Here is a 14,359-nt window from a genome sequence, read left to right as displayed (position 1 = left end):
TGAAGGTCACAGTGATCAAAGTCCACCCTCTTTTAAAATCCTCAGCATGTTTTGGAAATGCTTCTCTTCCTACTGGCCCACCTTTTCTGCCTTCACACACAGGTAAGGCATCAAGTAAAACTGCAGCTAACAGGAGCGTGGGGGCAGGGAATCAGGCACGCTTGCACTGCAGCCTGTTCTAAGGAAAAAGTTCTGGACTTCCTCAACCTATGGAGAGAGAACGCAGTGCAAACCCAGCTGTGGAATTGCTGCAGGAATAAAGATTATTCAGACATTGCAAGGAATGCAAAAGCTGGGATATGACAGGGAAAAGCAGCAATGGTGGGCAAAGAAGAAGGAACTGCAGCAGTCCTACCAACAGGCAAAGGAGGCCAACAGAAAATCTGGATCTCCCTCCCACACCTGCTGCAACTATGTGGCACTGGATGCCATACTGGGCATATAACCCTGAAAGTGACAGTGGACACCTCGTAAGACCCAGAAGAAAGAACCCCAACAACAGACAGCGATGAAAAGTTCACAGTGGAGGGGGATGTGGAAGATGCAATCCCTGAACAGACCAACGAGCTCTTCAAGAGCCTGTTAAGCGTAACTCTGACTCGCCCAGAGGAGGAACCCATTGAAAAAGGGGCAAAGACCTCAGGTAGGTATACTGCGCTTTTAAAAAAAACTTTATTCATGGGTTTTGGAACTCTCCTCCTTCATCCCCACCTCTAAAACTGATAGCTGAACATATGTGGGCAAGAAACAAAGGAAGCCTTTTGAAGTAAACAGTTTATTTGAACAACATGCACTGGCAGTCATAGGCAAAAAATAGAACACTATAAAATAAGCAACTCAAAAACATTCCCACATGTATCCTTTTGCCAGGCCTGACAGATAGAAATTTTAGTAATATAAATTGATGCACTGAAAGCAGGAAAAAAAAAAAATAGTGAAACCAACACTTGAGCATTCAATTCAAATACATAGAAAATTTAAAATAATCCTAAAAAGCAATCCAGTAAATATTTATTCCGACTATATGATTTTTTTCTGACTAAAACTGGATGGTTAACAGATAATATAAAACATGAAAAATGTAGTACTGTAGTTTTCCAATCTTAAGAGTTCAAATAAAAAACCAATTATTTGCATGCAGTGCTTGAATTCAGGGGTAGAAAGAGGGAGAGATGGTTTATTGCTGGCTTAGGGGGTGTGGCTTTGAATTGACTTTGCACAGCTAGGCAGCAGCGACTACCCTCTCCTCTTTTGAAGTTTTTGGTTGATCTTGGAACAAATCTCTTATCATTTGGCACAATCTCAATAAAGTTTTCAAGTGCTGTAGGATTTAAATTTTGCTTGAACATTTCTCAGGAGGGATGCTTTGCTTCTTCCACCATGATAGGAAACTTTTCCATGCCACCCCATAACAAGCTCCTGCAGCAGTGCTGGTGTGAAGAGGATGGCAGCATATGGACCTTGAGCAGTTGCCTCCTCGGGGCCTTTGGTACCCTCATGAGTGATACATCAGCCAGAATCACCACTGCCTGCAATAAGTTTAGCAATATTTACTGCACTATCCCTAAACGTATTACCCAGGACATAGGGCAGACCACCACCCCCAACCCTTCATGGCTACAGGTTTTTAAAAGTGCCCCCAATATACTCACCATGCTGCTAAACTGTCCTAAACCAAGTCTGATCCATGTCATACTTTCATGAATATCGTTATGGCAACATTTTAGGCAATTTTCTCAGTTATTTCCTACCTGCTAACCCTTTAACTCTAACAATGTCCAAGAGACTTGTTTATCAGCAGCTTCAGCTGGGGTATCATTGATGGGGCCCCCTTCACACCTCCTAAAAGACTGACCTTGATCAGGAGGACAGGGGAGAACATGCTCAGATCTCCTCAGGAGCTCAGAGTCTGTGGACCGCAAGACAAGAAAGTGGAGGGAGTGCATGCTGGAGGAAAGGCACAAGTATGAGGAGCTGCATTGGTAAGTTCACCAAGACATTATGCAGCTCCTGGGATAGCAAAGGAAGATGCTACAAAGCATTATGCAATAAAGACTTACACCCCACCAGCCACTGCACTACAAGGACAATTCTGTTTCCACAGCTTGGCCTAAATACCTCCCTCATCAAGGCGTCAGCATAGTATGACACAGTAATCCCTTGTTCTCAACCCCAGTGGAAAATAAGCAGTATTTCTATGACTATATGTACGCTGGCCTGTGATTCATACAAGAAGGTTCAGCACCTTGCACTTTCTTTTTAAATGGTTTTAAATGTTCTTAGAATCATTTTTGTTGTTTATTACTGTTCAAAATTTTGTTTTGCGAAAATCAAGATTTATGTTGTCTTGCAAATAAGCTTTGTGATCTCGATCACTGGATTCATAAAATGCATTCAGAATTCATTTAAAATATACAAGCCAAGTACACTTTAATCATGAAGTGACAAATTAACCACCACACTCAGACGATGGGGTGCACAGTTAAAATACACTTTTAAGACCTCCCTTAGCCATACAAGACCTTGATGGGCTCTTGTAATTGTCTAGCTATTCAATATCAGTAGTCTTTCCACCTTCTCCTCCTCCTCCACCCCACTGATAATGTTTCCCTTTGCTTCACAAATACTATGAAAAACACAACATGCAACCTAGTCATAAGGCATCTCCAGCATCCTGTCAATCTACCAAATGCACATCCTGCACCAGCTCTGACAACAGTTAAATTTTTCCTTGCTGCTGACCAGGTTCCCGGTATATGTCTTCACGAGCCAGGGAAGCAAAGAGGAGGACAGGTCTCTGAGAGTCATAGTTGACATTTCAACCCCATCAACATGAATGTGCTATTCCTGGAGAAAGTGTCTCTTCATGTAGCTTTTTCAAAAAGGACTATATTCCTAAAAATGTGAGGATTGTGCACCTTCCCTAACCATCCTACGTTAATGTCAGTAAAACATCCCCAGTGAACCATTAGTGCTTCTATAACCAGGGGAAAATATCCCTTTCCATTTATGTATTCAGAAGTAAGGACAGGGTGCCCAGAATCAGGATGTGTGTCCTGTCTATTACTGCCTCACCAGTTTGAGAAGCCCATTGTACTGAACCCATCTATTATTTCCAGTACATTGCCCATAGTCATAATCCTGTGAACAGAACATGCTTAATGGCCTTATACACCTGGAAGATGACAGCCCCCACCACAGACTTTCCTGCAGTAAATACGTAGCCCCACCATCTGATAGCAATCTGGGGTTGCAAGCTTCCAGAGTCCCCGTTTTTCCACTGTTAAAGCAGCTCTCATTTGGCGTCTCTGTGCTGCAAAGCTGGGATGAGCTTGACACACAACTCCAGGAAAGTGGCCTTCTGCATCCAAAAGCTCTGCAGCTACTGCGGATTGTCCCAGATTTGCATGACAATCCAATCCCACCACTTGATGTTCATTTCATGGGCCCAGAAGCATCACTTCACCATGTGCAGCTGGTTAGTAAATGCCTTCAGTACACACATTTTCATTCACTGTTTGCATCATCCTCCCCTCAGTTTTCTCATTTTTATAGCTGCACACGTAGCTGCTGTGGTAGTTGTTGAAGATCACAAAAGAATCAGGAGCCTGTCTCTAAAATAGAGAACTCTACTGATCTGTTCAGCATCCATGCTTCTGCCAGCAAGATGGCAGAAAGATTGAAAACCAGCATGAGGAACTGAAATTATTTTTAAAACGGCACAGAACAAGAAAACTATGGGTTGGAACAAAAGGAATTGTGGAAACTTGGCCTCGAGCTCCCACAATTCCTTTAGAGGAGTACTGGTATTCCACAACACTCTTCCAAAATATCCCAGAAGGCAGTGTGCTAATGGTAGCATGGGACACACTCGGATGCCAACCCACACTGCAAAGCACCTTTTGCTGATACAATCTCTCATCATGAGGATGCATTGCACCGTTAAAGGCAGTCATGTGTGCAAATGCTCTCTTGAAATTGCCACGTATGCCAGCAGAAATGCTACCAGTAAAGCTTTCTAGTGTAGACATGGCCTTCGATCAAAGTTTCAATTTTACATTTGAAACAATTTTTCCTCTAATATGCATTATCTGAAGGAAAACTCCCTTTGATGACTTATGAGAAGGGATGATGTATTAAGTAAGGTCAAATCTCTCCCATCTTGCTCATTAATATACACTATATAGAATTTTTCACCAAATGCATCCGATGAAGTGAGCTGTCGCTCACGAAAGCTTATGCTAAAATAAATTTGTTAGTCTCTAAGGTGCCACAAGTTCTCCTTTTCTTTTTGCGAATACAGACTAACATGGCTGCTACTCTGAAAACTATATAGAATGCAATTAAAAAAAATATGTACAAGAACATTAAAGGGTGCAAAGTTAGGCACTGACAAGTGTAAGGAAATGTGAAGGTTGCCTGTGCCATCTTACTTCTATCCCCTTGTGCATTTGTACGTTACAGTCTTCAAGCACATCATCATAAACTATTATATTCTCCAAAGTCCTGTCTTGTATGGTATACAGATTGAGGGCTCTATGAGGTTCCTATTGATGTCAATGGACACTGACTTCAATGGGAATTAGATAAGATACTGAAAGAGGTAGGTGTACATAAATTCTGCTTGCAATAACAGAGTCGATACAGAATAAAGCAAACTAAAGCCTAGGGGCCAGATCATCAGCTGCATTAATTGGAACTAAACCAGTTTATCTAATGGATTTACTCCAAATTTACATTGGTGTAATACAGTAATTTTTGGCTCTGAGCGTACAGGATGGATAGTATGTAGTGAATTACTACTACCTTGCTGCTGTTGGGTAAATGCTTGAGCTGAAAGGGTGAGCAAGATTGTGCTGGAAGGATTAACTGGACCAGCACTGCTGTACTACCCACTTATCCTCCCTACGCTAGCACTGAAAAGGTTCAAATTAAAATCAACGCAGGCAAAGGATTTGTAAAATGTACCGAGTGAATGCCACTGTAATAATACTGAAAAGATCTACGAAGCACTTCTCTATGCACAGGAAGTATTTTATGTGCATTCCAAGTGACAGAAATGGAGTTGTCAATGTTCAGTTGCCTGTGTAGATGGGACTCATGAACAATACATTTTCCTATGTGGAACAAAGTACTAAAAGAGCATACAGTATATAATATGTGAACCAAGGCCTACTACTGATGATGATCATGGGAATATAAATCAGACACCAAGGTTACATTTAAATTCTTTCCAAACACAAATATAATTTACTCATATTTATTTCTAAATGGAACTTTTCACTGCAAAATTTTACTCAGAACTCAATTAGCATCTTCTGTATGGTTATTCTTCATCACAAGTTCTGTATGTTAACGTAATGATTTTTACTGAAGAACTGTCTGCATTGTTTGATTGTGTAAGCTTTGAGTGAGATTACCAAAAAGAATTATATTTAAAAAATGTAAATATTGTAGTGTGCCTTACCTGGTAACATCACTACTTGCTTGTTCTTCTTGATGAAGTTCAGACAATGATGCATCTCCGTTGCTTAAACTTTCAATCATAGACAGCTCAGCACTACTTTGAGACATGTCTTTGGACTTACTGAGATTTGCTAATGATGTTACCACATTTGCCAGTGTGCTTAAATCCCCCTGACATGCCTCAACCTAGGGGAAAAAAAAGATAGCTTTAATCCTTTCACACTGACAGAACCTGACTTTGTAAAGGAAAAAATTCAGCTTTCGCACTAACAAATGAAGACATGGGATTGCAAACAGAACCCATGAAAAGTAAGTGACTTTCAGGAACAGATTAATTAAAATGAAGAAATTAGAGGTTGCACATGTTAATTTTGAAAGAATTTTTTCAAAAATGAACTTTTACCATAGTTGATATATTTTTAAGGGAACAGTACTCCAAAAAGCAACAACAATTATGGAAAGACCTGCTGCTTTTAAATTATTCTTAATTGTGGGAGGGAGGGGATGGGGGACATGCATACTTACTAGTTTCTGTAGGCCAAGTTCATTGCATGCATCAGAAGCTCCTTGCATCCCTTCATTTCCCCCCACAAGCTCCCTGTGTTCCATCCTCCCATCTCCCCCTATTTCTGGAAGTCCTTGCAGCCACCCCTATGCTAGGGTCCCCCATTCCCCCACCAGGGTCTCTGGATGCCCACCTATGACTCCAACCATTATTATAAAATTTCTTTCTGTCTGGGAGAAAAGTCACTAAGGGTGTCAACATGTTAAACTGTATTGGGAGGATGGGCAGAGCTGAGACGCAGGAATTGTTATGCTAGAAAGTGTTAATGGCTGCCATCAACCGGTTCTTTGATCTCTTGACAATTACAGGTTTCAGAGTAGCAGCCATGTTAGTCTGTATTCACAAAAAGAAAAGGAGTACTTGTGGCACCTTAGAGACTAACAAATTTATTAGAGCATAAGCTTTCGTGAGCTACAGCTCACTTCATCGGATGCATTTGGTGGAAAAAACAGAGGGGAGATTGATATACACACACAGAGAACATGAAACAATGGGTTTATCATACACACTGTAAGGAGAGTGATCACTTAAGATAAGCCATCACCAGCAGCGGGGGGGGGGGGGGGGGCGGAGGGAGGAGGAAAACCTTTCATGGTGACAAGCAAGGTAGGCTATTTCCAGCAGTTAACAAGAATATCTGAGGAACAGTGGGGGGGTGGGGGTGGGGAGAAATAACATGGGGAAATAGTTTTACTTTGTGTAATGACTCATCCAGTAGGTTTCCGATATAGGGTGGTGTTTATGTGACCATCGCTTATTAGCACGTTAGTGTCCAGGAAGTGGATCTCTTGTGTGGACTGGTCCAGGCTGAGGTTGATGGTGGGATGGAAATTGTTGAAATTGATTCATCATCTGGACCCATGGAAAAGAAGCCCTTGAGGAATTCCACCATGATTTCAACATTTCTGTATCGGAAACCTACTGACCGCTATTCCTACCTACATGCCTCTAGCTTTCATCCAGATCATACCACACGATCCATTGTCTACAGCCAAGCTCTACGATATAACCGCATTTGCTCCAACCCCTCAGACAGAGACAAACACCTACAAGATCTCTATCATGCATTCCTACAACGACAGTACCCACCTGCTGAAGTGAAGAAACAGATTGACAGAGCCAGAGAACATGAAACAATGGGTTTATCATACACACTGTAAGGAGAAAAGAAGTACTTGTGGCACCTTAGAGACTAACAAATTTATTAGAGCATAAGCTTTCGTGAGCTACAGCTCACTTCATCGGATGCATTTGGTGGAAAAAACAGAGGAGAGATTTATATACACACACAGAGAACATGAAACAATGGGTTTATACACACTGTAAGGAGAGTGATCACTTAAGATAAGCCATCACCAACAGCAGGGGGGGGAAGGAGGAAAACCTTTCATGGTGACAAGCAGGTAGGCTAATTCTTGTTAACTGCTGGAATTAGCCTACCTGCTTGTCACCATGAAAGGTTTTCCTCCTTCCCCCCCCTGCTGTTGGTGATGGCTTATCTTAAGTGATCACTCTCCTTACAGTAAAAAGAAAAGGAGTACTTGTGGCACCTTAGAGACTAACAAATTTATTAGAGCATAAGCTTTCGTGAGCTACAGCTCACTTCTGTAGCTCACGAAAGCTTATGCTCTAATAAATTTGTTAGTCTCTAAGGTGCCACAAGTACTCCTTTTCTTTTTGCGAATACAGACTAACACGGCTGCTACTCTGAAACCTCTCCTTACAGTGTGTATGATAAACCCATTGTTTCATGTTCTCTGTGTGTGTGTATATAAATCTCTCCTCTGTTTTTTCCACCAAATGCATCCGATGAAGTGAGCTGTAGCTCACGAAAGCTTATGCTCTAATAAATTTGTTAGTCTCCAAGGTACCACAAGTACTCCTTTTCTTTTTGACAATTACAGAGATGGTAAAGCTGCTGCATCTGCTAACAAGATGCATGGGGCTCTACATGTCCCCATTTCCCTCTTATAGTTTTTCGATTTTCAAACAAAATCAATAGGATTTTGTTTATTGATGCCTAGAACATTCCCTGAATTGACTGGATGCGATATTCAAAAGTTACTGCATTGCACCCAAACAGAGAAATGCCATCAAGCTGAGTGACAAAGTATATCTTGGGACCAACGCAACTACAGCAACACAGCAAACATCAAGTTGAGTGTAAAACCTTGCTTCACCCGGCGAAATTATTGGTATTGTACACTGTTGAACTGCACAGTGCCTAGGATTTCTCAACTTTATAAATCCCATTTGTTTCTCTCACAATTTTTTTTAAACTTCATTCATTTTGAACAGCATTTCAATTTTCATAGTCTACACTACGGCCAATTTTTTCAGCACAACTGCAGAAAGCTTTGATGAGACTTACCTTTTTGTTTGTTTGCAGTGCTGTGGCAGCCATGTTGGTCCTAGGATATTAGGAATATTAGATACCCCAAGAGAATCTGCTTCAATATTTGGTGGGGGGACACCCTCTAACCACACACCCCTAGTTGTCACCTGCCTCCCAACACTGGAACCCATACAGGATTTCATTAAACAACAACTCAATGGTGACTACATCCTGATATAAATCTTTCTTGAACCTCCTCTTCTGGCTTTCAAACAATTCCCAAATGTCACCAATCTCATCATCAGAAGCAAGCTCCCAATAGACGAAGACAAACAAATTCAAAGCGGCATCAGACCCCACCAGAGCAACAGATGCAAAACCTCCATACATGGCTACACTGCTACAACGATCAATACTTCCCACACTCCTTATAAGATCCTTATAAGATCCTTATAAGATATATATGCCTATCACAATGTGTGGCATACCTCATCTCATGCACTAAATACCTGAACAACAACTATATGGGTGAAAGAGGAGGTTACTTACCTGTAACTGGAGGTTCTTCAAGATGTGTGGTCCCTATTTGTATTCCACTGAGGGTTTATGCATGAACATCATGTGACCCGAGCCAGAGAATTTGAAAGTAGTAGCGTCCGTTGTTCCACGCATGCGCCCTTGCCTCGCCTTATGGCTTCGTCCGAGGTGATGGGGAGGGGGCATACTGACCATGTCTCCAGTTCCTTCTCCACTGCAAATCCAAGAGATCCGCAGCAGAGGGGAAGGAGGGTGGGAAGTGGAATCCAGATAAGGACCGCACAAAGAATCTCTAATTACAGGTAAGTAACCTCCTTTTCTTCTTTGAGTGTGGTCCCTATTGTATTGCACTGAGAGTGATTAACAAACAGTACCTCACGGGTTCTCAAACTGGGAGTCGGGACCCCTCAGGGGGTTGCGAGGTTATTACCTGGGTGGTTGCAAGCTGTCAGCCTCCACCCCAAACCCTGCTTTGCCTCCAGCATTTATAATGGTGTTAAATATTTAAAAGTGTTTTTAATTTATTAGGGGGGATCGCACTCAGAGGCTTCCTATGTGAAAAGGGTCACCAGTACAAAAGTTTGAGAACCACTGCAGTACTTAAACTGGAGGAGGGTGCAAGGAGGACGATGGAACAGTTTAGTGCAGGACAGCCACACCAAATGAGGCATCCGTCGCAGAGTTCTGCACCAAGGTATAATGTGTAGCGAAGGTATGTACTGAACTCCACATGACCACTCTACATATGTCTCAAAGCGGCACTTCATGGAGAGTGGCCATGGTTGAACCTGGGGCTCTCGTGGAATGGGCCCTCACCCCCAAGGGTGGAGGCAGTCCTGACAACTCATAACATAGTGTAATGCACCCCAAAATCCACTGGAAATTTCTGTGTAGAAACTGCATGCCCCTTAACTCTCTCCATCACTGTGTTAAACAATCTAGGAGACTTCCTGATCAGTCTTGTCCTCTGCAGTTAGAAGGTCAAAGCCTGATGGAGGTCGAGTGAGTGATGTCATCGTTCCTCTTCCGAGGTATGAGGCTTCAGAAAGAAAGCAGGTAAGTGGATGGGTTCATTCAGATTAAACTGGGATACAACTTTTGGTAGAAACTTGAGATTGAAAAGAGGGACATAAAGCAAACCCAGTGGCTCAAAGGGTTGTTTCATTAGTGCTGATAGGAATGAGGTTGAGGTCCCACTGGGGAGTGATAGGTTGTGCATGTGGGAAAGTTCGGATGAGATCTTTCCAATACCTAGCAGTCAATGAGTGTGTAAATACACAGTACCCTTCCATGGAGAGGGGTGGGCTGGAAGGTGCTAATTGCTGCTAGGTGGGCTTTGAGGGTGAGCCTCAATGTTTTTAAGGATAGAAGGTAATCCAAAAGAAGGGGAATCTCCACTTCCTCTGGGGAAAGCCATTTCTGTTGGGCCCAGGAGGTGAAGCGGTTCTATTTGGCTTGGTAGGAATCAAGATGTCACTTACTATGGTGTTGTGGAGTTTCCACTCATGATCAGACACAAATCTGCTGCTGAGAGAGTCTGCAATCACATTCTGAGTCCCCAGAAGATGGGTTGCAGAGAGCAGGATCTTGTAGATGATGTGCCAATTCCATAGATTGGCTACCTCCACACAAAGAGCGGTTGACTTCCTGTCCCCTTGTTTGTTGATGTAATAAACAGTGATAGTGTTGTCCAACATGATGAGAATGTGATCGAAGCAGATGGATGGGAGAAATGTTTGGCATGCCTTCCTTACAGCCCGGAGTTTCAGAACGTTGATGTGCATCCTGGATTCCCAAGGAGTCCATGTTCCTTGTGTCATGTGATCTCTCGTGCGCGCCCCACCCTACAAGGGATACATCGATGATGATTGTCCCATCCAGGGAGGATGGGAAAAAGGAGATCCCCAAACAGACCTGTCACGGGTCCATCCACCACTGGAGGGATGAGAGTACCTCAGGGGGAAATGTCAGCATAAGGTCCCCGGTATGTCACATGGAAGAATAAACTCTTTTGGAGCCACATCTGGAGGCTGTGAAGGTGGAAGTGAGTGAAGACAGTGACATATGTGCATTATGCCATGTGGCCAAGGAAGGACTGGTGAGTCCTGACCGGGACCAATGGACTGTTGACTTCTTGGGCGACAAGTTCTTGCAGAGTCGGAATCTGACCCTTGGTAGGTAAGTTTGTGCTGTGATAGAGCAGATGGAGGACTCATGAAGTCTAGGGACTGTGTGGGAACCAAAGTTGATTTTTTAACATTGACGCTGACTTCGAGGAAGGAAAAGAGTCTCAAGAACATGGAGGTCAAGACTCAAGCTTTATCTCTGGATTGTGTTGCTAGTAGCGAGTCGTTGAGATAGGAGAATACAAGGATCCCATAATGCCTGAGGTAGACCACCATGTCAGAAATAACTTTGGTGAAGACCCTTGGAGCAATTGAGAGTCCAAATGGCAGGACCCTGAACTGAAAATGCTGATAACCTACCATGAACCTCAGTTATCATCTGTGGGCCGGATAGATGTCTATGTGAAAACAGGCATCCTGCGTATCGAGAGGCATAAACCAGATACCTTTTTCTAACAATGGAATGATGGCTACTAAGATGACTATACGAAACTTGCGTGTATGGATGGAGCGACTGAGATGATGGAGATCCAGGATTGGCCTCCACATGCCCTTCTTTTTGGGAATCAGGAAGTAAACTGAATAGAACCCTGTCCCTTGATAATCTGGAGGAACCTACTTTATCGCTCTTCTTTGTAGTAAGGAATCCACTTCTAGGGCAATGATGCTGTCATGAAATTGGTCCTTGAAGAGCGATTGGGAAGGGGGTTGTGTATGAGGTAGTGATGAATTTGATACATAAGCCATAGTGGGTGACAGTTAGCATCCACTTGTCCATTGTTATTGCACTCCAAGCTGGTAGAAAGAGAGCTAGACAACTGCTGAAGGGGATGGTATGGTTGATGGTTCCTCAGAAATATCTTTTCTGAGAGATTTGCATGTGTGAGGAGGAAGGCTGTGAACGTGGACCTGGAGGGAGAGATTGTTGGGTCTCTCAGTGGTTTGTACAGCCTCCTGTGGAAAAACTGGATGTGGATGGTGGGAAGTAGAATTTATGCTTGGGTGCTGGTGGGTAGATACCAGCAAGTGAAGTGTGGTTCTTGACTCTTTGAGGATGTGGAGGGAATCATCTGTTTTCTGATTAAAAAGATGAAATTCATTGAAAGGGAGGTCCTCAGTGGTATTTTGTATCTCCCTAGGGAAGTCGAGGAATGAAGCTACACTCCCTCTGCATGACAATGCTTGTAGCCACCGAGCGGGAGGAAGTTTCTGCCATCATAGGCACTGACTTATTCAGATCTCAGAGGGTGCTCGACCCCTGCTCCCTCCAAGGCCCTGCCCCCACCCCACCTCTTCCTGACCCCTCCTCACTCCCCACAGCGCCTCCTGAACGCCATTGAACAGCTGATCCTCAGTGGGCAGGAAGCGCTGGGAGGGAGGGGGAGAATCTGATTGGTGAGTGGCGCTGATCCATGGGGCTGCCAGTGGGTACTGAGCACCCACCAATTTTTTTCAGGGGGTGCTCCAGGGCTGGAGCACCCCCAGAGTCAGCGTCTATGCCTGCTGCTTCTATAGCTGATTGAAGCACTCTCCTCACCACCTGTTCCCCTTCCTCCAAGATTGATTGGAACCAGGCCCGATCTTGTTGTGACAGTTTCTCAGCAAAATCCTCCAGTTTGCTATAGTTCAAGAAGTCCTATTTGGCAAGCAATGCTTGATAGTTTGAAATCCTGAACTGGAGGCTTGCTGAGAAGACCTTGTGTCACATAAGGTCCAACCATTTGCCCTCCTTATCAGCTGGAGTGGAGCGTGGGTGTTGCTATCTGGACCATTCCAGCCTGTATTACAAGGGAATTGGGAGGGGGTGTGAGAAAAGAAACTCAGTCTCCTTAGCCGGTACATAGTATCTCTTTTCTGCCCCATTGGGGGTAGGCGTGCACATGGCCGGAGTATGGCAAACTGTTTGATCTAGCTGGAGGATGGCATTGTTGATTGGCAGGACAACCCTACCCAGTACTGATGAGTGAAGGATGTCCAGGAGCAGTTGTTGCGTGTCCTGTACTTCCTCCAGGGGGATGTGAAATTCACCCGCCATCCTACACAGGAGATCTTAGAATTACCAAAGTCATCTGGGGCAAGGAAAAAGCCGAAGTCACTGCAGCACCTTGCGAGAAAGACAGAAAGCGCTTCTGCTTCAGCAATACGGTGGGAACCCGACTGAGCAGGTCTTCTTACATGATCAGTTCAGAGTACCTACTTGAGGGTGTTCTAGATGAGGGAGAGGTGAAGTTTCCCACACGGAATGGGTGGGTATTGGGGCCAGGATCCCCAGTAGGGCCAGCATGACAAATGTGGAGGGTGCTGTGGCAGCACTAGGATGTGGGGAACCAGTGTCTCCTCTGCAGTTGGTGAGGAGGATATTGCCATGCTATAGATGGCCTCTTTGGGTATTCGTAGTGGCAGTAAGGGATGGAGAGCCCTCATGCTTCATCTGAATCCTCCGAGGTTGAAAACTCGGATCCCAGTTCCATTGGCACTAATGTCAGAGCGTGGAAGTGTGTAGGCCACTGGAGGTGGTGGTGAAGGGTGCCTTGAATGCAATATGTCTTGGGTGGGAGATTTGGCTTCTAAAGGTGGAAGGTAGTAGAAGGCATGGAGATCTTGGTTCTCCGAGGGCAAACAGTTCCTGGGGCTCCAGCATTTTCTCTGACCTCTGTGGCATTAATGGTACCCTCTCCATAGCTGAAACTGGTGCTGGAGCAGTGGACTTTCCCAGGGCCAACAGGTCCTATACCATAAAGGAGGCAGACTTTGACTGTGTGTGGGGCTTGGTACCTGGTAGCGGCAAATCTGCCAGTTTGTGCAATTTCTTGTCACATTTATGGATCTTGGAGCACACTGCTTCCCTGTGGCTGGAACTCGTGGAAGGAGCGTCCCCTTTTCTTCGGTTTAGAGGAGGAAGTTACGTGCATGATTCCTGACCTCCCGGTCCGGCACAGAGTCCATAGCTGTGGTACCACCAGAGCTGAACTCAATCTCTGTAGCTGGAGATGAACTCCTGGATGACTCAGGCTGACGTACAAGGGGGATTCCCCGGCTTGGGTCTTATTGAGATCTCATAGCGACTTCCATCAGATGCTTCTTGAGGCAGACACCCTGGATTTCTTGGGTATGGCTTGGGAAGGACTGGCAGATACTGCACCTGGATGAAATGTGGACTTCTCCCAAGCAGTAGAGGCAGTGTTGATATTCATCACTGATCAAGAAGGAACACAGGCAGGAGTTGCAGATTTTAAAGATTGGGGTCTTTGGTTTGTCCAGTACCTGTGTGTGGGTAGGTGTTTACAAGTAAACAGATTCCCCCAAAAGTCCCAAATCAACTTTAAATAA

General features: G+C 44.2%; 1 protein-coding gene across 12 annotated transcripts in view; it reads right to left on the bottom strand.

Annotated features, from left to right (window-relative positions):
- The window catches only part of NR2C1 (nuclear receptor subfamily 2 group C member 1), a 100,092-nt gene that overhangs the window by 25,440 nt on the left and 60,293 nt on the right, over positions 1–14,359 (bottom strand). For all 12 annotated transcript variants that reach the window (XM_038403268.2, XM_043492218.1, XM_038403200.2 and 9 more), the window contains one exon: positions 5,468–5,652. In XM_038403268.2, coding sequence (XP_038259196.1) covers positions 5,468–5,652 — 185 coding nt within the window. The remainder of the gene's footprint in view (positions 1–5,467; positions 5,653–14,359) is intronic.

Source organism: Dermochelys coriacea, chromosome 1 (assembly GCF_009764565.3).
Source record: "Dermochelys coriacea isolate rDerCor1 chromosome 1, rDerCor1.pri.v4, whole genome shotgun sequence".
Taxonomy (NCBI): domain Eukaryota; kingdom Metazoa; phylum Chordata; order Testudines; family Dermochelyidae; genus Dermochelys; species Dermochelys coriacea.
This window is presented reverse-complemented; position numbering and strand designations above follow the sequence as displayed.